General features: G+C 41.3%; 1 protein-coding gene across 1 annotated transcript in view; it reads left to right on the top strand.

Annotated features, from left to right (window-relative positions):
- The window catches only part of LOC126482143 (uncharacterized), a 58,216-nt gene extending 39,366 nt beyond the window's left edge, over positions 1-18,850 (top strand). Inside the window, exon 3 of the mRNA XM_050106120.1 lies at positions 18,300-18,850. Within this exon, the coding sequence (XP_049962077.1) occupies positions 18,300-18,850 (551 nt within the window). The remainder of the gene's footprint in view (positions 1-18,299) is intronic.
- The last annotated feature ends 3,795 nt before the right edge of the window (positions 18,851-22,645 follow it).

Here is a 22,645-nt window from a genome sequence, read left to right as displayed (position 1 = left end):
TAGGTTCTTATAGATATCAGTACTTAGTATAGTTTCCAGAAAAACCCAATGAAGGTATAATAATTCGAACTTCAGAAAAGTTAGGTTCTATCATCTGTGAATGGTTTCTGGAGAAATTTAAAAACATCAGAGGCAGTTCTATACCTGCGACTAATTTTAGTAGACAGGGTAAAGAAAAACATCCCTACGATTAAACAATTTCTAGATTATGTTCGAGTATAATGACGTTTCTGGAGACTAGAAATCTACTCTGTAGGAATCAGCATGGGTTTCGAAAAAGACGGTCGTGTGAAACCCAGCTCGCGCTATTCGTCCACGAGACTCAGAGGGCCACGGACACGGGTTTACAGGTAGATGCCGTGTTTCTTGACTTCCGCAAGGCTTTCGATACAGTTCCCCACAGTCGTTTAATGAACAAAGTAAGAGCATAAGGACTACCAGACCAATTGTGTGATTGGATTGAGGAGTTCCTACATAACAGAACGCAGCATGTCATTCTCAATGGAGAGAAGTCTTCCGAAGTAAGAGTGATTTCAGGTGTGCTGCAGGGGAGTGTCATAGGACCGTTGCTATTCACAATATACATAAATGACCTGGTGGATGACATCGGAAGTTCACTGAGGCTTTTTGCAGATGATGCTGTGGTGTATCGAGAGGTTGTAACAATGGAAAATTGTACTGAAATACAGGAGGATCTGCAGCGAATTGACGCATGGTGCAGGGAATGGCAATTGAAACTCAATGTAAACAAGTGTAATGTGCTGCGAATACATAGAAAGATAGATCCCTTATCATTTAGCTGCAAAATAGCAGGTCAGCAAATGGAAGCAGTGAATTCCATAAATTATCTGGGAGTACGCATTACGAGTGATTTAAAATGGAATGATCATATAAAGTTGATCGTCGGTAAAGCAGATGCCAGACTGAGATTCATTGGAAGAATCCTAAGGAAATGCAATCCGAAAACAAAGGAAGTAGGTTACAGTATGCTTCTTTGCCCACTGCTTGAATACTGCTCAGCAGTGTGGGATCCGTATCAGATAGGATTGATAGAAGAGATAGAGAAGATCCAACGGAGAGCAGCGCGCTCCGTTACAGGATCATTTAGTAATCGCGAAAGCGTAACGGAGATGATAGATAAACTCCAGTGGAAGACTCTGCAGGAGAGACGCTCAGTAGCTCGGTACGGACGTTCGTTAAAGTTTCGAGATCATACCTTCTCCGAAGAGTCAAGCAGTATATTGCTCCCTCCTACGTATATCTCGCGAGGAGACCATGAGGATAAAATAGAGAGATTAGAGCCCACACAGAAGCATACCAACAATCCTTCTTTCCGCGAACAATACGAGACTGGAATAGAAGGGAGAACCGATAGAGGTACTCAGGGTATCCTCCGCCACACACCGTCAGGTGGCTTGCCGAGTATGGATGTAGATGTAGATGTAGAAAGCTTTTGACAATACTGACTGGATAATACTCTTTAAAATTGTTGATGTAGCAAGTACAAAATATAGGGCATGATAGGTTATTTATGACCTGAACACAAACCAGACAGCTGTTACAAGAGTCGGAGGACATGAAAGGGATGCTTGGTGAGATGGGAGTGAGACAGGGCTGTAGCCTATCCGGTATGTTATTCAGTCCAAGCACTGAACAAGCAGTAAAGGAAACTAAGGATAAATTAGGGAAGTAAATTAAAGTTCAAGGAGAAGAAATAAAAATATTAACGTTTGAGGATGATTTTGTAATCCTATCACAGAGGCAAAGGACGTCGAAGAGCAGTTGAACGGATTGATTTTAGAATGGGCGTCAACAAAAATAAAACAAGGGTAATGGAATGTAGTCGAAGTAAAACGTGTTAAGCTGAGGATGTTAGATTAGGAACTGAGACAATAAAAGTATCAAACGCAGTCCGGAACCGCGTGACTGCTACGGTCGCAGGTTCGAATGCTGCCTCGGGCATGGATGTGTGTGATGTGCTTAGGTTAGTTAGGTTTAAGTAGTTCTAAGTTCTAGGGGACTGATGACCTCAGCTGTTAAGTCCCATAGTGCTCAGAACCATTTGACTCATTTTTGAAAGTAGCAAACGAATTTTGTTAATGGAACAGCAAGATAACTGATGATGAACGAAGCAGAGAGGACATAAAACGCAGACTGTACATTCCAGAAAAAGATGAATTTGTTAACACGTAATATAAATTTAAATTCCTCTCACAAGGTATTTTTCTGGAGAGTAGCTTTGTATGGATGTGAAACGGAGCAGTTCAGATAAGAAGCATATACAAGCTTCCGAAAAGTCGTACTGTAGAAAAATGCTGAAGATTAAATGGGTACATCGACTATCATATAGGAAGGTACTAAACAGAACTGAAGAAAAAAGAATTTTTGGGTATAGTCTGACTATCAGAAACTACACATCCTGAGGTATTAAAGAATTCTCTGTTTGGTAACAGAAGGAATTTGGATGCGGTAGGGGGGGGGTGGGGGGTGGAGGGGTGTAAATGTGAGCGTGCCCATGACATGAACACACTAATTAGGTTGAAATGGGTGTAGGTTTCAGTACTCAATCAGAGGTGAAGTAGCTTGGGCAGAATACATTAGCGTGGAGAGCTGCATGCAACCAGCCTTCATACTGAAGACTTCGACAACAACAGCAATTACATATTATAGTTACTGTCATCTGTTAACTAAAACGAAAGAAGTTCTATATATGCAAAACATTGTTCTGGTTTAAGAGAGGGTGTGAATTACCTTATATGATGAGGTTAAATTAATAAAAAAATAAAAAAGTTATTTTCTTCTGACATATCGCTACAACGAAGTGAAACAGCACAAACATAAAACTACGAGGAATAGAAAAAAACAATGAACCCACCAGCAGTTACAATACCCTCAGATTGCAACTTATTCCTAAAGACACGGTGCGTTCCACAGCAAGGTCGCTTCCCAAGAAACTGCCGTTAATGTGTGTTGTTATTGTTGCTGACGTCAGGCACTGACACGTGGCAACCAAGACTACAATGTGTCGGAAGCACTTCTGGCACTAAAATTAGCGGTGTGGAGAAAGCACTGTAGCTCTCGTCAATTTTAACTCATCTAGATAAACTTTCGTCCAGCTAAATTCACTCGGTTTTTGTAAAAATAGGGCTACTCAAAAGAAGTGACGATAACCCTATGACGATCACCCCTTCACCGCCGTATTTAACCGTCTAAATAAACATATCCTCAGTTCGCTACAACATCATCCTCTGGTAATTGATACAAAAATTAATTGTGTCACCTGCCTCACTACGAAAGTATCATCCCGACTAATTTTCTGAATGCGGATCATCAGGCCTCTCTATCTCGGAGATAGGATCGGCGAACTACACGGATGTCAACGTCGGAAGATTCAGTGCAACAAATAAAACTGGACGGAGACCTCTTCCCTCATTTATATCTCCCATACAAAAGCATTATGGAGCACATTGGAAACACGGTGACAACACAAAATATGTCGAAACAATTAAAAAAGAGCAGACTAACTGTTAAGGACACGCAACTGCAAATGAGAATTGATGCTTCTATATTTGTAGGAGCTGATTTCTGTGTGTGTACCTTTACAAATTTTTAAGCTATGTTCTTAGTTCATGCTTAGTAATTCCCTTAGAAATTCCCAGTTCTTCACTGCAACGAGTTGAAATAACAGAAAACTACGTCTCTTCTACTTATCACAGTTCCTTATTCCCATGCGTAAATATACAATGAATTTATTTCCGCTCTTTACCTTTCGTTTGCATCCCTCCGGTTGTCGTCCCTCCGGTGTAAGGAGTGTGTCAGAACTCTCCATTACATTGAAAACAATTTATCCAACTTAGCGCTATTCTTTGTTTTGTGTAAAACTGGAAATAAATAAGCACTCAGATATCGATAGTAACAATCTGAGGACGAAATATGGGAGCGCGATTCTAAGCATTGTTGTGAGATGAGGTCTGTCTGCGAGAGTGGAAGTATTAGTGTCGGTCAACAGCTGGTAGACAGAAGATGTGTTACGCTACGCTCACGTCGGTGATAGCAGATCTTACACACTCTAGGCCTGAATTCATGTATATAGCCAGGAGAGATATAGACGGCTTAACTACGCCTTAATGTGGAATACAAGGTAATATTCGCAAGCATAGAGCAAAAACGATTGCAGGGTTAAGCTCGTGATTGTTAGTCCGAGTTTGCAATAATCCCATGTTTTACTTATCAGTTAAAGAAGCCTTCTTATCCTCCAGATAATAATAATTATTCTCCACACCTAATTAATAAATAAATACTGTGGTTACTGAATATTAATGTAACTTTGAAACTGAAATAAGTTGCTAATCTGACACTCAGCCATCATTGGCACCTACGTCATAGTCATGGTGATTCTGAAGTTTTAAACAGACATCATTTATGAAATACCTTCTCACAAGTTATTTACTAGTTAACAGGACCCAAGCAAAGTCTTTTTCATTAAATTCATTCCTAGTAACAATAAGCTTTAGCCACTGCTGCTTCATGCTGTTGCTAATTGCTGTAAACCACATGGAAAATGGCAGTCATCTAATGAGGTGAGTACAAAACTTAGGGCCAACACAGAGACACAATATGTCATGTACACTAATCCAGTAAATTCCGTCGCACAAGTCAGATTCTGTATCACTTGTAAAATCTTATTTTTCGTATTAAAATACGCAGTCAGATAGCTTATCCAAATTATAGTTTAAAATTTTTCATGTAACGATCTTTTGAGGGTTTAAATGACAGTGAAACTGGCACTCATACAACACGCGCAAAGTGTATGCAGGTTAGATTCCGTTTACAGGAATCTCAGGTTGCTTATCGAGTCCAGTTTTACAGACGAACTTAGGCAATATTGGCTGTAGCTATGTTACATCTTGGTTGCATATAAGTTACACGGGATAGAGCTCACTATTTCCTTACTACTGAATAACGACTTACTCTCTGCGGCCGGCCACTGTGGCCGAGCGGTTCTAGGCGATTCAGTCCGGAACCACGCGCCTGCTACGGTCGCAGGTTCGAATCGTGCCTCGGGCGTGGATGTGTGTGATGTCCTTAGGTTACTTAGGTTTAAGTAGTTCTAAATCTAGGGGACTGATGACCTCTGATGGTACCCAGACACACTTTTTCCTTTGTCACCGTTTTACTTGATTACCTCACCAAATACATATGACTGGCCTCCCATTGATCACTCCGCTGCCGTGCTAGGTGTACCAAGATGATGTCTCAAGTTCCCGGCACCAATACGATTCTCTCACTATTAAAAGTGCCTCATGGGCTTCGTACCAAACGTGATCGAGCTCGCGTTAACTTTTTTCTGTCCAACTTGTGACTAAGTATGTAGGGGAGTCTAATGTCCGACGTCTCCTAATCGCCATGCAATTCACTCATGTTTCACACCGGAGCTGTTAGACAGACAACTGCTGCGCTTCCAACGGCTGATGTTCTGCCGCTGTCCATAGCCTGTTCCCCATTTGGCCTTTAGTTAGAGAATGACAGATACTGAGGTAAACATACCGATTAAGGTCCACCGAATAAACGATCACGTTATCCCTTCTTTCCGATTTTAGGCTGGAGAACTTCGCTTGACAAGTCCAGGAAGAGAATATTGGACTATATCTCCACTGGAATGGAATCAATAAGGGCGCAGATTTAACTCCTGACTACTGGTAATATCACAACGAGAACACCATAAAAATTACATATCAACTATAATATCCTACTGTCGCTCCCCCCCCCCCCCCCCCCCCCACTCCCCCCTGCCCCGGAGAACACATGATCCCGTTTAAGTATACGAGTACACTAAATAATCAATAAGAAAGCTGGCATAGTATGACACGCTTTTGCCGAACTCCCTTTTATACAGAAAGTCCGTCAGAGTAGGCAACATTTCATATACAGGGTGGCGCACGAAATGTGTTACCATTTTGTTTTTGAATATAAACTTTATTGTCAATACAATCTGAAAGGAACATATACTACAATGAAGAGCCGTCCATGGAGATTTGTTCTAACTCAGCACATGCTCAATGTGTCCACCATTTCGTTTCCTAACTTCCTTCAAACGAACACTGCAGTTAGTGATTACCCTACGGCACATGTCTTCCGTAATTTCACTGCAAGCTTGAAGAATAAGTCTTCTGAGCTCCATTAAGTTCCACAGCTTCTTGCTACTGCCTTGACCTTCAACACGCAGTGGTTCATGCAAGATGGAGCAAGGCCACATACTGCAAGCACTGTGTTGGAGTTTTTACACGAGCATTTCGACATGCGGATCATTTCACTCAGGCTTCCAGGTCGCTACAATGACGGACAAAATTGCCCCCCCCCCCCCCAATAGTCCAGACCTCAATCCATGTTACTTTTTTCTTTGGGGGTATCTAAAGGAAAAAATTTTCCCGAAATGTCCACGTGATTTAATGGAGCTCAGAAGACTTATTCTTCAAGCTTGCAGTGAAATTACGGAAGACATGTGCCGTAGGGTAATCACTAACATCAGTGTTCGTTTGAAGGAAGTTAGGAAACGAAATGGTGGACATATTGAGCAAGTGTTGAGTTAGAACAAATCTCCATGGCCGGCTCTTCATTGTAGTATATGTTCCTTTCAGATTGTATTGACAATAAAGTTTATATTCAAAAACAAAATGGTAACACATTTCGTGCGCCACCCTGTACATTCACCACCTCCCCTCCCCCCGTCCCCATTTTGAGAAAGAACGTCACGGAAAGAATATCATACAGCCCCAACCTAACAACTAAAATATTATGAAATCTAATTTAAAGGAAACCAAATCCTACGATACCCTGTGACCTGAAATAAAACCCAAATACGGAACGAAAGTTCAAAATATTTACGTAAAATACCTTCAAACCCACAAGTTCATGCACTAAAGTCAAACCAACGAAAGGAATTCTGTAACTAAAACCCAGATGAACGAGTTAAATTATATCAAGTATTTTTAAAAGAAAATCTAAACTTACTTTTTCCTTTAAGCGGAAATAAATAAAAACTCATGAACACTTATAAATTAGTTCAAAATTATAAGATCATGTACAATACGGTTATTGTCTCCGAAGGGAAAGTGAAACTCAGTCCTTGCTCGTTTCACCAAGCATTAAAGTTATTGGATATCCGGAAGCCAAGCCAGCTCCATGTCTTTCCTTGCTCTTTATAGGCACCAAATGTTCTTTCCTTCCTGTGCCGGCACTAAATCTCCGAAGTGTAGTTTCTTTGGGACAGTCATTCACTCCTTTCTACTGAAACTGCTCTTGACTTTTACCCCATTCGCCACAATCTACACATATTTGTCACAAACGTCATGGTCGTACTCTTGTGTTGCCTACATCGAAGGTTATTTGGGGGAGACGTTTCCGTTCTTTCTTATTCCAGTAATCTACTATGATAATTCGGATCATTAGACCTAAAACCAGATGCTGCTGTTTGAAAATGGGACGACACTTCTTTTCCTCCAGCCTTTTACAGGAATCATTAATTACACATGAGATAAAGTTTATCTCATTAAATCTAACAACTGTGTCATTCTGTCACCTTTACGGCGAAAACTGAGCAGATATAACGCCCAGTATACCCATTCAGCCCATGGCACTGGAGGTGCAGTTCAGAAACGCATTCGATAGCGATTCCAAAATAAAATTTGTGACTGATGACGAAATATTATTAATTCATAATCTCTAGCCTAGGGACATTCTTACAGCCGTTACGGGTCTTGTTACCTTCTTTACAGAAGGTTTTACGGGTCTTGTTACCTTCTTTACAGAAGGTTTATCCCACATACTAATAATCATGGTGAATTGTGTAGGAAAATAGGTCATAATAATGGATTTCATGTAGAAAGGAATAGGAGCAAACACGAGACTTCAGTTTCTCACGGTAAGAGATCTGCAAGCCTATATAAGACTTCGATTTTCAGAGAAACTCCCTAAAGGTGACACGCACGCACACACACACACACACACACACACACACACACACACACACACACACCGTGAACACTAGCGCCAATGCAAACCAAAGATGACAGATGTCAAAAGTTAACGGTATTGAGATTATTAATCAGTAGTGAGGTAGCATAAACCCGGTACTTCTGTGTTTGGCAAGTGAGAGAGCAGCATTCCATACAGAATTTAAACAAAAACCACAATCTCTATTTATAAAGTTACCAGCTTACTTAATTTCAACAGCTTCCCTAATAATAGTATCCCAATAGCTGGAAGTGCATGTCAGAATCTCCGTGTTGCGGTCGCTTTTAGGAATGCGAAAATTAAGCTGCCACCAGCTAGTGGTTATCATTTAGCGCAATCTGATAACCTTGCCTTGAGCGCCGGTACACCCCCTCTCCCCTCCCCCACCCCCCTCCCACACCAAATCCCTCTGCAAGTCTAATATGAGTTCAACTAAACAACACAGCACTGTGGGAGATGTTGTATTACAAGAGAAATGATTCTACATCGCAGATAAACCAGAAAATAAATTCTGTAATGTGTTTGTACCAGTTGTTTGTAATGTTGTGTCACACCACTACACATTTACAGCAGATTTTTCAAAAAGCTGACATTAAAGAACATAATTCCTCAGGTAACCATAGGTCGTAATATACCGTTGTGAAATTATTGCTATAAAAGGGCAGCCTACCAGCCACAGCGGGCTGAAGTTCTAGCGGCAGTGTATTTTTGACTGAATAAGCACAGAATATTACGAAAATTCTGAAAATACTGTTGTGCCGTGCTTTGTCTGCCGTGCACTGTTTAACTCAGAATAAAATGTAGCTCACGTTAACCGTACATTAACATTAAGTTAAAGACATGCTTCATGTCTTGGACCTGACTGAAACCACAAACTATATTCTCATCTTTCAAACTCCATCTCGTCTGTCTGGTCTCCAGCTTCTGAGGTTCCTTTAATTTCAGGCGATATTTGCTTGCCATTTTTCCCTTTATATTCGAATGTTACTTGCAGTGCTGGGTTTATGGGGGTACGCTAGGAATGGGCTCCCTTTAACTTTTTGAATCCCCAAAAGAGAAGAAAAAACTACATTTTATTCAGATTAAAAGTTAGAAAAACCAAACGTCACCGACAGTAACACAAAAGCAGGTAATGATATTAGATTACGTCTATATCTGTGGCATTTATAAATGATACGGTGATATTCGTTTTAGGTACCATGGTAGCCATTCTAACAGCCTTTAAGAAACGTGACTAGGATATCGAGAAGTACAATATTATTGAAATTGTTCCTCATGTGAATGTTAAGAGTCACGGAAATAAATAATAGTTCCGTGCGGTGAGATTTTAAAATACCTTCCGACAAGGCACTGCTTTCATTGTTGTGTAGTGATGTAATGTCGTTTATTCACTTCCGTACTCGGCGTTGAAGAGGTTACGCCGAAGTAAGGAGTTCTGTTATACTTGCAGGGTCGAAATGAATCGTGAGATTATCCAGTATTTCTTACTTCCAACGAATGAAAAGATTAAACTGTTTCAGGGCGATGACGAAAATGGCAGAGGTGATGAAAGGGAAGAAAAGTGTGGAACTGAAATCTCGTGTGCTGAAAATGTGCTATTGAGGTGCGGACCTGCTTCTGTAAATAATGTCGATTGTGATCTTCCTGGCCGGCCGCTGTGACCGAGCGGTTCTAAGCGCTTCAGTCCGGAACCACGCTGCTGCTACGGTCACAGGTTCGAATCCTGCCTCGGCCATGGATGTATGTGATGTCCTTAGGTTAGTTAGGTTTAAGTACTTCTAAGTCTATGGGACTGATGACCTCAGATCTAAGTCCCATACTACTTAGAGCCATTTGAACCATTTTTTGTGATCTTCCTGAGTCTTGGAAAATTGGACAGAAAAAAGTTTTCTGTAAGAAGAATGAATAGTTGATAATGAAAACCAAGGAACGGGGGCATAGAAGTTGTAAGAAAATTAGGACACTGAGGGAAGAAAGAAGTAAACAAGGAATGAATATTTCTTAACAGTCGTCAAAAATTTCATTCTTATGAAAGGAAAAAGCAAAACACACCTGACGACATTTCTCCAAAAGAAAATTCAGCCCATAAAGATGCTCTGAAAATATTATCTGCGGGAAGTGAAAAATCTTAGCACTCTGCGTTAAAGCACTGGAGAGCGACAAGTCAATAATAGCTAATGTTTTCGGAAATGCCTACAAAACTGCGAACTGAAATCAACTGTTAAATAATCTGAGAAGAAATTGCTGTTCAGAAATGAAATGGGGTGGAAATGGATCATATTCCTCATTCCAGTTTTGCATGTATTATTACGTCATATAGCGGCAAAATGAAAGCCAGACTCATAAAAAATATAATTGAATCACATACCAAAATTTCCTTGATACTTGATGAAGTTCAAGAATCACTGAATTTTCTACGTTTATTATTTATATTCGAACAATGCTACCTGATGCGACAGGACCAACTAACATTTTCCTAGATTTGATTGAAACAAAATGCACAACAGCTGAAGGCGTATTCAGTGCTATAATGAATAATTTAAAGACTTTAGATTCTCACCAATACAGGGTGCATACGACGCGGGATAACCGGGAGATCTGGGAAAATCCCGGGAATTTTTTCATCCGGGAGAAAACCGGGAAAAATCCGGGAATTTTTTAGAATTCCGGGACTTTTTCATAGTTTTAGTTTTCAGTTAAATTTTTCTAACTTTGACTGGTAAGAACTAATACTCTAAGATAGAATAATACTGTATCTCGTTACAGCAGAATAATACTGCAGCAATAAAAAACTAACGAGAGAAAAAAAAACGAAAATAAAACTGAAGTTGCAAAGGAAATACACAACAACAAAACACAGTGCTCATACAATCGTTTGCCAACAGCAAAATATGTCAAAGGCTTTAGGAAGACTATGCAATGTTACATTACAACAAATTGCCTCCGATGAGTGTGACGTCACAACTGTTTACATTAGATTCGTTTGAGCGGTTGCAAGCGGGCTTATGAGCATATGCAGTTGAGTCACGTATGAGTAATACCTTCTCCCATTTCTGGCTACAGAAGTGTGGCAATTAGCTGTGTAAGCAATAGCAGCAGGCAGCCAGATGCTATCCGGAAAAAATTTGCTGGTGTGCTTAAGCTGCCAGATTCACGCATGCGCAACAGGCCCGGAACTAGGGGGCGGGGACAAACCTGGGTATCTGCCACAGGCGGCAGTTTAAGGGGCGTGGGGGGCGCCAAATTCATATTATTGAGGAAAAAGACCTTGTTTCACAAAGCGCCTATCAACCAGCGCACGTTGGGCTATAGATTACTCACATGATTTTTAACACATCCCTGTTGTTTTTTGAAGAAATTTAAAGTTGATTTCTGAAAGAATCGTGATGATTTTTGAATGCGTGCAAAGGGTACGTGATGTCTGTGCCAGGGGAATGCCCGTCGTATCTAGAAGTAAACTTTCCTGCAGACAAAAGGGGACGGGTCTATGCAAGCTGAGTGGAATAAAGCCGCACGGGTGAATGCCAGTCGCTGTTTATGTGATTGACTGGGTTTGCAAATGATCAGCGTTGTTATACCTACTAGCAAATTCCATAGATTCAGACTACCAGAGTGGAAATAAACGATTAACGGGAATAACAGGCAACAAAGATTGCGTATTGTCTCCTCTGTGTATCCAAGAAAATGTAATTTTGACAGAAAACTTTAGGCCATACCGCTACACTTCTAAGGGCTAGTAATGCAGTTCCCGTCTAGCAGCCGCTAAAGTTCTATTCTGGGAGTAGCGCGGAAAACGCGTTCTACGAACACGTAATAACGCCTAACCAGAGAATAAATGCTGGGTGACTAAACCGGTGATTGTGGCAGGGTTGGTGAAGTTAACCGAAGAATAAGTTTTGATACTGGCAGGAATAGTTACAGAATTAGTGATGACAAGATTGTTTGTTAGAACGTGTAAGGAGAAGAAACGGGGACTCACATAAATCACGAAAGAATATGTCGATTCGAAAATTATATAAAAATTTCGTACTACGACTTTTCGATCTCATGCTTCAGAAGCTAGAGAGTATGAATAAAATGTCAAACTATTTCCTAACATAAAACGTTTTGCTTGTAGTAGGCCTAATAGGCATTTGGTTTTGGTACTTCGTGAATTATATTCCGTGGTGTTATAAAAATGATGACCATTTGTGCCAAAACAGTCTCGTTTATTTGGTGTGTTATCAATTGCTGCAATATTAGGCAGGCCTATTTCATTTTATCTAGCAGACAGTGACAAAATACACGTAATCAGATCGAGAAACCACACCAGTCTTGGGTACTATTTGTATCAACAGCTTTTCTAGTATTAGTATTCTCATGAAGCAAAACGTTGACGAACTTTGATGAGGTAATAAATTCTTTTCCAGAACGGAAAGTATGACATATAAAGCTGTGGCAAGATTAGAGAGAAAAAAAGCTAGGACTTACTGACTGAGGAAGTGTGTTCTACTGTCTTGCTTGTCTCTTGTCTTTACTCGTTTTATGTGTCTTATATCTAATTTTATGTCACACAAAACAGCAAGTTATTAGCTAATAGGCAGTAAAGACTGCAGATTTTCTAAAGCGTTCTTGTTCTGCTGGTTACAAATAATCCCATCCAGTATTAATTGTGAGATTTTTGTGAAGAGGGGCAGGATGTCAAACCGGCCGATTGGGAGCAGGATAGTTTGATGGCACCCATTACAAAATATTACATGTTTGAATGCCACAGAGTGAAATACAGAGACGTGCGATGGAAGAATGCTGTGTGAAGAGGCGTGGCACTGCACTTTGGCACACTTAAGACCAAATAACGTGTCTTACACGTGACTCGTGTTTACGTTAAGTGATTTTTCTGTTTCCTCTTCGTTTATTGCTCTCACGTCAAATGAAAACAAATCGGATTTATGTGGCAGGGAGCTACCAAGTGAATTAAAATACATTTACATAATTACGGAAGGCTAAAATATGTAATTAGTTTCAGATTTTATTTTGTTTCCACCTGTCTCACAGTCAAACTTTAATAGCCTTGCAGAACAATGAAGTTATTTTTGTCGGTTTGTTAAAGAAATCTATTTTGCTGAGGCAGTCAATTTATTTGAACGAAGTGTTTAATCCTACACTATTGGCTAGTTTCAACTACTCGCTGCATTTCAAGTTCATACTTTCATCTTTTAGCACGTATGGGATTATGCCTCAATAAAGAACCAAACATGAGATAATACAGTACTGGTACTCCAAGAGAATTTACATCTGAATCTGGACATACGAATGTGCACTTTAAGCCGAATGATGCATTTTAGTATAGTTCACAAAATTCCCATGCTCTTGGAGTGTCCTCTAATGTCTTGTTTCTTTTATTACATACTGTAAGATCATTTACTGTTTTACACGTACGAACGTACGGGCTTCCTGCGTCACCGTAGCTGCGCAAGAGCGGCGACGCCTCTTATCTGGCGCTCTCTGGCAACTGCTGAAGCGAACCTATTTCTAACAGGTCGCGAGAAAATATTCCGAATGGTTGTTTGGAAAGCGTTACTTTCAAAGTAAATTTCTTTTTACGGTAGATGAACTCTGTGCGCGAATGTCCGATGAATTTTTTAAATAACAGGGCGTCTGACTCTCATTCAAAAATCAAATCTTTCACGAAGACAATTTAGAATATTTTCGAGCCCAGACGATCAGACATTTATGTCGCTGTTAAAAATGTTACTGGCACATTTGTGTGATATATCTAAAGGTGTAACACGCGCCAAAAAGATCAACATTATGTGTGAAAGCTTAGCTTCTCTTGCAGCTTATTAATCTTAGAGAACAGTATTATACGTAAAAGTTTTTCTTTTCTTGTAGCAACACTATGTACATTAATTTAAACCGTTATCTTTTCCTATTTTTGTGCTCGAGCTACTTAACACTGATGTTGCTATTGGCTGACTACATCACGTGTTCTATGCTTTGAATATCCGCTGCCATCGGCTGGCGAGATCGCTTGACATGAGCTACGACTGGCTTACAAAAGCACATCGCAATCTCGATTTCAGTTCTTCCGAAAGTAACATGCGATGTTTGGTGGAATTTGAATTTATACTTTCGTAATACGAAAATATGCAGTGTACATGTTGCTGCACATCAGACATCTTTCCTAAACGTATTCTTTCCCCTGAGATTCGTTTTCTAAAGTGCCGGGAAATTCTACGCCGGTTTATAAAACCACAACCACTGAAAGGATTGATAAGTTTTACAATTCCAGGGAAAAGTATACTGTTACTTAACACGTAAAAAGTGTATTTTCGTCCGGGAGAAAGCGTAACAGGCAGACATCTATCCAGATCATCACACAGGAATTCCAAACAGCATCAGGATCCACTGCAAGTAGTACGACAGTTAGGTGGGAGGTGGGAAATGGGATTTCATGGTCGAGCGGCTGCTCGTAAGCCACACATCGCACCGGTAAATGCCTCGCTTGGCGTAAGCAGCGTAAACATTGGACGATTGAACAGTGGAAAAACCTTGTATGAAGCGACGAATCACGGTACACAATGTGGCAATCGGATGGCAGGGTGTGGGTATGGCGAATGCACGGTGAATGTCGTTTGGCAGCGTGTATAGTGCCATCGGTAAAATTCGAAAACACTGGTGTTATGGTGTGACGTGTTTTTCATGTAGGGGGCTTGCACCTCTAGTTGTTTTGCGTGGCACTATCACAGCACAGGCCTTCCACTGTTGAAGAACAATTCGGGGATAGCGAGTGCATCTTTCCACACGATCGGGCACCTGTTCATAATTCACGGCCTGTGGCGAAATGGTTACACTACAGTAACATCCCTGTAATGGACTAGACTGCACAGAGTCCTGACCTGTATCCGACAGAACACCTTTGGGTTGTTTCCAAACGACCACTTCGTGCCCGGCCTCACCGACCAATGACGAAACCTCTCCTCAGCGCAGCACTTCGTGAAGAATGTGCTGCCAATCCCCAAGAAAGCTTCCAGCACGTTTTTGAATGTATGCCTGCGAAAGTGGAAGCGGTCATAAGGCTAAGGGTGGGCCAACACCATATTGAATTCCACCTTTACCGATTGAGGGCGCCACCAACTTATAAGTCATTTTCAGCCAGGTGCCCGGATACTTTTGATCACACAGTGTAGGAACAGATAGCTGGATCACCTCTACTGTGGTTGTAACGCACACCATCAAGCACCAGCCTGACGTGGACACGAGTTACAGTACAGGAGCTGAGTCACGTTACGCGTGATGGCCCTTTTATTTCCTGAACGGTTCGATACGTCAAATGAGGTTTTCCGCAATTGATTATATCATATGGGCACATACTGTTTCATATGGATAAGGCTCTGTACTCCGGTATCTATCGAAGTATTGAAATGACTGTCATAGAGCGATTCTAAGAACTGACGGTGAAGTGTTTCGTAAAAGAGTCCGACCAATGCACTAAGGTTGGAGAGCAATGTGGCCAGAGTTGGCCACTGCTGTGTAAACAACGCCAAGCAGAGCTCCGATACAAAGCTCCGCCGTAAGTAAGTAAGATAAAGCCTCATTTCTTATACGACACACGGAGACATTGGGTCAACTATGATTTTTGTATACGGTGCTAAAGCAGTAGATATGCTTGCTTCTAGCGCACGATAACGGGAATAAGAAAAACTGCTTCAGATGTGCGTGGTTCCAAGTTTTTACGGAAACAACTACTGTTTCCCAAGGCAGTTTTCATTACCATTTCGACAGCATTTGGTTGACATTCGCCGTATAAACGTGGCAAGTCCGACTTCTCCTCATCGGTACACTTGTCTGTACGAGAGAAATATGTAAACAGAAATGGCCTGCCGATAGGCAACACATTCCTGCTAGTTGTGCACTGCTGACAAGTAAACATTCGAAAGGCTTGATACAACGACGTAGCCTGACATGAGGGCTTTTACAGCACAATAGCCGATTTCCGCCGACATATTTTTCAGTTTTAGGATGTCGCTCGGATTCCTTTGCGAAGAGTTTCAATCTCATAATTAACAAGCATAGAATCACAGTATTTGTCTTTTCAAGCACTTTAGGATGCCGTTAAAGAAAATACATCGTTCTATTTTAAAAAAGTCATCCTTGCTTCAGTATCTTGATTGATACAAGAGTTGAAGACTCTTTATTACATACCAAAGTAGTGTCCCGTAGCTTTTTATCATTTGCCGAAAACATTGTTTCGATATCTGGAACCGTTCACTAAATTAAACAGAGCATGTATCTTAAGTGACTCACCCTGTGTACGGCTGGTCCCGGTGGAGGTTCGAGTCCTCCCTTGGGCATGGGTGTGTGTGTTTGTTCTTAGGATAATTTAGGCTCAGTAGTTTATAAGCTTAGCAATTGATGACCTTAGCAGTTAAGTCCCATAAGATTTTACACACATTTGAACATTATTCACCCTGTGTGACACTGAGAACTAAACAGAAGCTTCAGCAGCCGACGAGCTGCTCTTGACCCACTAGTCTCCACTGGAGAACATAAACACCTTTCATAGTAAGGAAGTTTGTGCAGTATAGATGTAAATATAGTGGTAACTGCAGCTGGGAAGGGCTTCGAGATATTGCCTGAATGATGGAGGGGAAGACAACAGATTTTGCTCTGATGGCAATGGGTGTCTCCATCACGTTTGTCAGACAAGAGCGAGATGTGACGAGCAGTACACTTTTTAAGACAGAAGGAATGGAACTCTGTGCGCTTGTCTGCATTCATCCAAAATACGCTGAGAATATGCCGACCAAATATGATCAAATATGATCAAAGAGTCAAACATCACAGATATAACGAACACAAGCACTCACAATAGGTTCCAGGCTCCGTGGACTTTCCTGAGAGAAGCCTTGCAGGACAACATCGCTGTAATCAAGAATTGGAAGTATAAGAGTTCGAGCCGCGCGGGATTAGCCGAGCGGTCTTGGGCGCTGCAGTCATGGACTGTGCGGCTGGTCCTGGCGGAGGTTCGAGTCCTCCCTCGGGGATGGGTGTGTGTGTTTGTCCTTAGGATAATTTAGGTTAAGTAGTGTGTAAGCTTAGGGACTGATGACCTTAGCAGTTAAGTCCCATAAGATTTCACACACATTTTTTTATAAATGTTCGTCCAATTGTTTTTCAGATCAAGTGGAAGGGCTTTTTATGTTTTGTAAGGCATGAAGGGATGCAGAGTACTCCTAGCATATTGCTGTTATGTGCTCAATTCAATTTAGATTGTCATCTCCTTGCATAGCTCCTACATTATTTGCTGAATGAGAGAAGTTGATATTTGTCCCATTTAGGGTCTGAGGTGGTGGAAGGCAAAGGCGCAATGATGCGAGTTGGTGCCAGTGCCATGGAGACTTGCCACTTGCGCGAGATCCACCAGCGCCACGGGCGGCGGTGAGGATGAAGTTCACCAACGAATATTTGCAGTTAGCCATTGAAGGTCTTTTTTGTGTTATATTACAAGAAGTGTTGCAGACTTTGATATTGATCCAGACACAAACATAAGTAAACCTTTTAACTCGTTTGTGTGACTTTTTTTTACCCTTTTTTTCCTTTATCAAACCACCTCAGTCTGTGTCGCCTGGGCACCAAGAGCTGTTGCAGGACGATTTGATTCTCAGATCCAGTTACATGGCTCCTTCGGTGTATAGCGATTTGACTATGACGAGTGGGGCCTGAAGATGGCATCAATGCATCAATGTAATGCCGAAAATGGTAGCACATAGAAGTTCATAAAATAAAATAAATTTCTACAATACATACGGCTGTTCGAAAATTATTGCACCAAGAAGTTCATGCCAGCCGTCGTCCCACGATCCATAATGGATCAACAAAGATTGTTACCAATTTGTCGGAGCAGTGTAGACCTTCGTTCTGCTATACTGTTACTTGCCACAGGGGGCATAGCTGTGTAATAGCGGCAGGGAGAAATTGACTTAGTGGTGTACTGCACCAGAAGCCGTTTCACGAGCCCACAAGCTCGGCATACCGTAACAACAGTAGCAACTCGGCCTCCACAGCAGTAGCGACGTGGTGTTTAAAGAACTGGCGACGAGGGTTTATGAGAGTAAAAGAGAGATATTTCGGGCTAATGAGGCAAGAATGACCAAACAGCACCGGTTGGGTTTTGTATGGTTTCATATTCAACCATATATCCCGCGTCCATTTTCCAGTGTATACAGTTCGGTTCTGAGATTCTTGATAGCTGACTTAATGCTTATCGGTTTTGCGCTGTTAATTAAGGTTTCTTCTTTTCTCAGGAGCTTCTATGGTTTTTCCTATATCGCCATGCTGTGTTAGACAGCCGTGTCACGTTTGGAACACTGACAACGCCCTACTGGCGCATCCTGGCTGTCTCAGTCCCCGAACCCCGCCCCCGCCTCTTTCACCGCCGCCGCCGCCTGGCACGTGCGCCTGCCCGGAGGTGTCGGACAACAAATCGGCAGGGCAGCAGAGCCAGGCCGGGCCGCCGGCCGATTGTGACGCGGCGCGGCGCGGCGCGTGCGTCCTCCACCCCCGCAGCCGGATAGTCTCCGCGAACGCGACCCGCGTGCCTGGGCCCGGCCGCGATATTAGGACATGTCGGGCCCGTACATCACGACGCCGGCCAATATCGGGCCTTCTTGCGGCTATAATCCGGCCGCCGCCGCCGCCGCCTCCGTATCGGATTTCGGCGGCCCCCGCCTTGCCTCCCGAGGGACATTGGGCGCCGCTGATGTGTCTACTGCCCACACCCCTCTCCGCCACGCCGCGCCGCGCCGCGCAGGTCTCTACGTACGGCGTTCCGGTCCGCTGTCTCGGGGAAATCTAGCGTGAAAAGAGAAAAGAAACGCCGCGCCGCGCGACCCGTCGCCCGGGTCGCTGCCGATCGGAAACTGTTTCACCGTAAAATTAGAGACATTTCTGAAGGAGAACGAAATGCCGACGAGAAGAATGCTCCACATTTCTCGTTTGGCGAACGGAACGTCGAGAGTGCATGTGCTCTTCCCGCACCATTGCACGGCTGCTGACCTCGAGGATGGTCAATTACAATGCCTGAACACCCAATACACTCACTGATACAATTGCTCACTCATTTGTAAAACGCCCTTTCTAATTTTTTTTTGTGGTTTATGATTCTCCAGTTGTAATCACGTCACTGTATGCCATCAGGACTTCCTCTCGTAGTTGGACCCAGAAGCCAATAACGAGGGACAGAAGAATATAGATTTATTTTAGCTAAATTCGATGCAATTTTTTGTCAAATGCGGAGATATTCGCTCTTATTTTTACCACATTAGCAGCTACTTTTTCAAAATTCGTTATTGCTTTTTTGACGAAGTCGTTTTTATTTCTTATCAAATTCATTGTCTCCAGAATGAGATTCTCACTCTGCATCGGAGTATGCACTGATATGAAACTTCCTGGTAGATCCTTTCTTTCAGGAGTGCTAGTTCTGCAAGGTTAGCAGGAGAGCTTCTGTAAAGTTTGGAAGGTACGAGACGAGGTACTGACAGAAGTAAAGCTGTGAGGAAGGGGCCTGAGTCGTGCTTGGGTAGATCAGATGGTGGAGCACATGCATCTCGAACGGCACAGGTCCCGAGTTTGAGTCTCGGTCCAGCACACTGTTTTAATCTGCAAGGAAGTTTCAAATTCATTGTTATTTTTTGCTAAATTCGGCGTTATTTTTGCAACGTCCAGTACCATTTTTTGTCAAATTCTTTGTTGCTTTTATTTCGCCGAATGTAGTGAAAACCCTTTACCAAATTTAGTGTGTATTTTGGCCAGATTCAATGTAGTCGAGTTCAGAGTTTTTTGGCAAAACTTGGTGTTACTTCTTGCCAAATTCCATACTGCCTTTTTGCTAACTTCGGTATTGGTTATTACCAAATTTTTTGCCTTGTTGCCAAATGCCATGTTCTTTTTCGCCAAATTCTATATTATTTTTTGCGAAATTCACTATTTTACGTCAACTTTTGAGTTGCTCTTTTGCCAAATCGCATGGTTTTTTGCGAAATTTGATCTTTTTTTTTCCAAATTGGATGTTGTTTTCGCCACATTCTCTGCTGCTTTTCCCCAACTTGATGGTTTTTTTTGCCACATTAGATATCTTTTGCCACATTTGGTGTTCCAGATTCCGTGATTTTGTTAAATACATTGTTGTTTTGCTAATTTTGAGGTTGTTTTTCAAATTTCGGTGTTGTTTCTTGTGTGAATTAACTGTTGCTTTCCTCGTCAGATCAAACTTCGTTACGAGGGAAACAAATTGTCATTTTATGATGATACATGAAGCTCAGCCTTGATCAGATTACGAGTCAAAATGCTATTTTATTACTGAATAAATAAAAGTTACGAATTTTAGTAATCTGCCATCTGGATAAAATTTCTATACCGAAAAATCATGCATTTCCCGATACCTCCAAAATTCGCGGATATCACTTCCTTTCGCTACGCTAATTCTGCGTTATTTTTCACGTTACCCTTTTCGAGAAATGTCCTATCTCTACTAACAATGTTTTCATTTATTTATGAAAGGGCACTTGCTCTGGAGAAACGGCACTTAACCTGGAGTTTTATGAACAAGAAAGTCCGAAAGTCCACTTTGGGGATCAGGAGGAAATTTCTACAATTAAAATCAAAGACAGCGTGTATCCAGACGTATGGGTGGTTCCCGCCTTTTATTTAAATCTACGTCTGCATGACTACTCAGCAATTAATAATGAAGTGCCTAGCAGAGGGTTTAAAGAACCACCTACAAGCCACTTCTCTACCGTTCCACTCTCGAACAGCACGTAGGAAAAACGAATTCTTAAATCTTCACGTCTGATCTGTGACTTCTCTTATTTTATTACAATGATTATGTCTCTGTATGAAGGTGGGCGCCAAAAAAAATATTTTCACATTGGGAGGACAAAGTTGGTGACTGAAATTTCGTGAAGAGGTCATGCCGCAACGAAAAACGTCTTTCTTTCAACTCTTGGCGTATCATATCCGTGACAATATTTCTCCTGTTTCTCGAAAACATAAAACGAACTGTCTTTCTTTAAACATTTTCGATGTCCATCAATCGTATCTGATGCTGATACCACATTGCAAAGCTATACTCTTGAAAAAGTGGAACAAGTTTGGTGTAGGCAGTCTCTTTAGTAAACATGTTAGATCTTCTGTTCTGCCAACAAATCGCAATCTTTGGTTCGCCTTCCACGCAACATTATCTATATCATCGTTCTAATATAAGTTATTCGCAGTTTTTATCCCTAAGAATGTACTTGAATTCACAGCCTTTAGATTTTTGTGATATATCCTGTAACTCAAATTTAGCAGTTTCCCTTCAGTACGCATGTGGATGACCACACTTTTCATTATTTAGGGTCAGTATTCACTTTTCGCGGCATACAGTATACGGTCTAAATCATTTTCAAATAGGTTTCGATCATTTGACGACTTTACAAGGCGATAAGCGACAGCATCACCAGGAAACAATCTAAGAACGCTGGTCGTATTTAACTGGTGGAATTGTAAAGTTTACTTTCAACGTAAGTTTGCGAACAACAAAAAGTGTCACTCATCCTCGATGACACGTGTACAGCAGAAGTGTTCCAGGGAAACATAAGAAAATATAACACATCATTAAAGTCACAAAATGCGTCCCATCCAGATATGCACAGAATTACGAAGATACTTCCTGGAAGAAGGACTAAAACATTACTAGGTTAAATTGTTCATCACACTCACAGAACAGGTTAGTAAACAAATAAAACCTTAAACATTTTGTTCGTGAAAAATCATATTTCTGAACTCTTTGCTAAAACACACATATTTTATAAAATTCAGAAGGATGTAGCTTTCTTCCTACTGAATACATAACACTACTTTCGTTGTACAATACCGTTTTTGATATTCATTACTGACACAGGAGATAGCTGTTCAGGAAGCAACGGGTTGATTACAAAACTTATGTTTCTATTTTTCTAAAATTACCCTTTATGGGACCTTTCAGAAATGATCAGTCTAGTAGTCATCAGACAAATGAAATTAATTAAGAAGTAAAAATTATTCTTTTTTGTTTTCAGCAATAACAATATAAGCATAAATTTCTTTGTGATTAAGAATTCTTACTGTCGTTTACAGATGTGAATGATTTTCTGCTTTAATACCTATCAGACATGCCCCTCATATCGCATAGTGGTGTCAAATATGTGGCGCCATTTATGAATGTAAAATAGCGACAAAATACATTGCGTTGGTGCATAAGTTCGTATCGTTTTTGTTTTACATGTTGGTATTCCCGTTGCTATGGGTTTACTTATCAATTATGATTTTTTTTTTTTTTTTGTAGTTGACTGTTGCTATTTGAGTTTACATATTGCCATTTTGTCATTTGGAGATTAACGATTGGCGCTGTGGATGCTAGAAAATGGAATTCCAAGGGGAGAAATCGGAACATTACAGAAACATTCTTCTGTTTGAGTTTAATAGACGGGTGACAGCAGCGTAGGCAGCCAGAAATACACTCCTGGAAATTGAAATAAGAACACCGTGAATTCATTGTCCCAGGAAGGGGAAACTTTATTGACACATTCCTGGGGTCAGATACATCACATGATCACACTGACAGAACCACAGG

Source organism: Schistocerca serialis, chromosome 5, assembly GCF_023864345.2.
Source record: "Schistocerca serialis cubense isolate TAMUIC-IGC-003099 chromosome 5, iqSchSeri2.2, whole genome shotgun sequence".
Lineage (NCBI taxonomy): Eukaryota > Metazoa > Arthropoda > Insecta > Orthoptera > Acrididae > Schistocerca > Schistocerca serialis.
The sequence above is the reverse complement of the archived record's forward strand: the minus strand, read 5'-3'. Positions and strand labels throughout refer to the sequence as shown.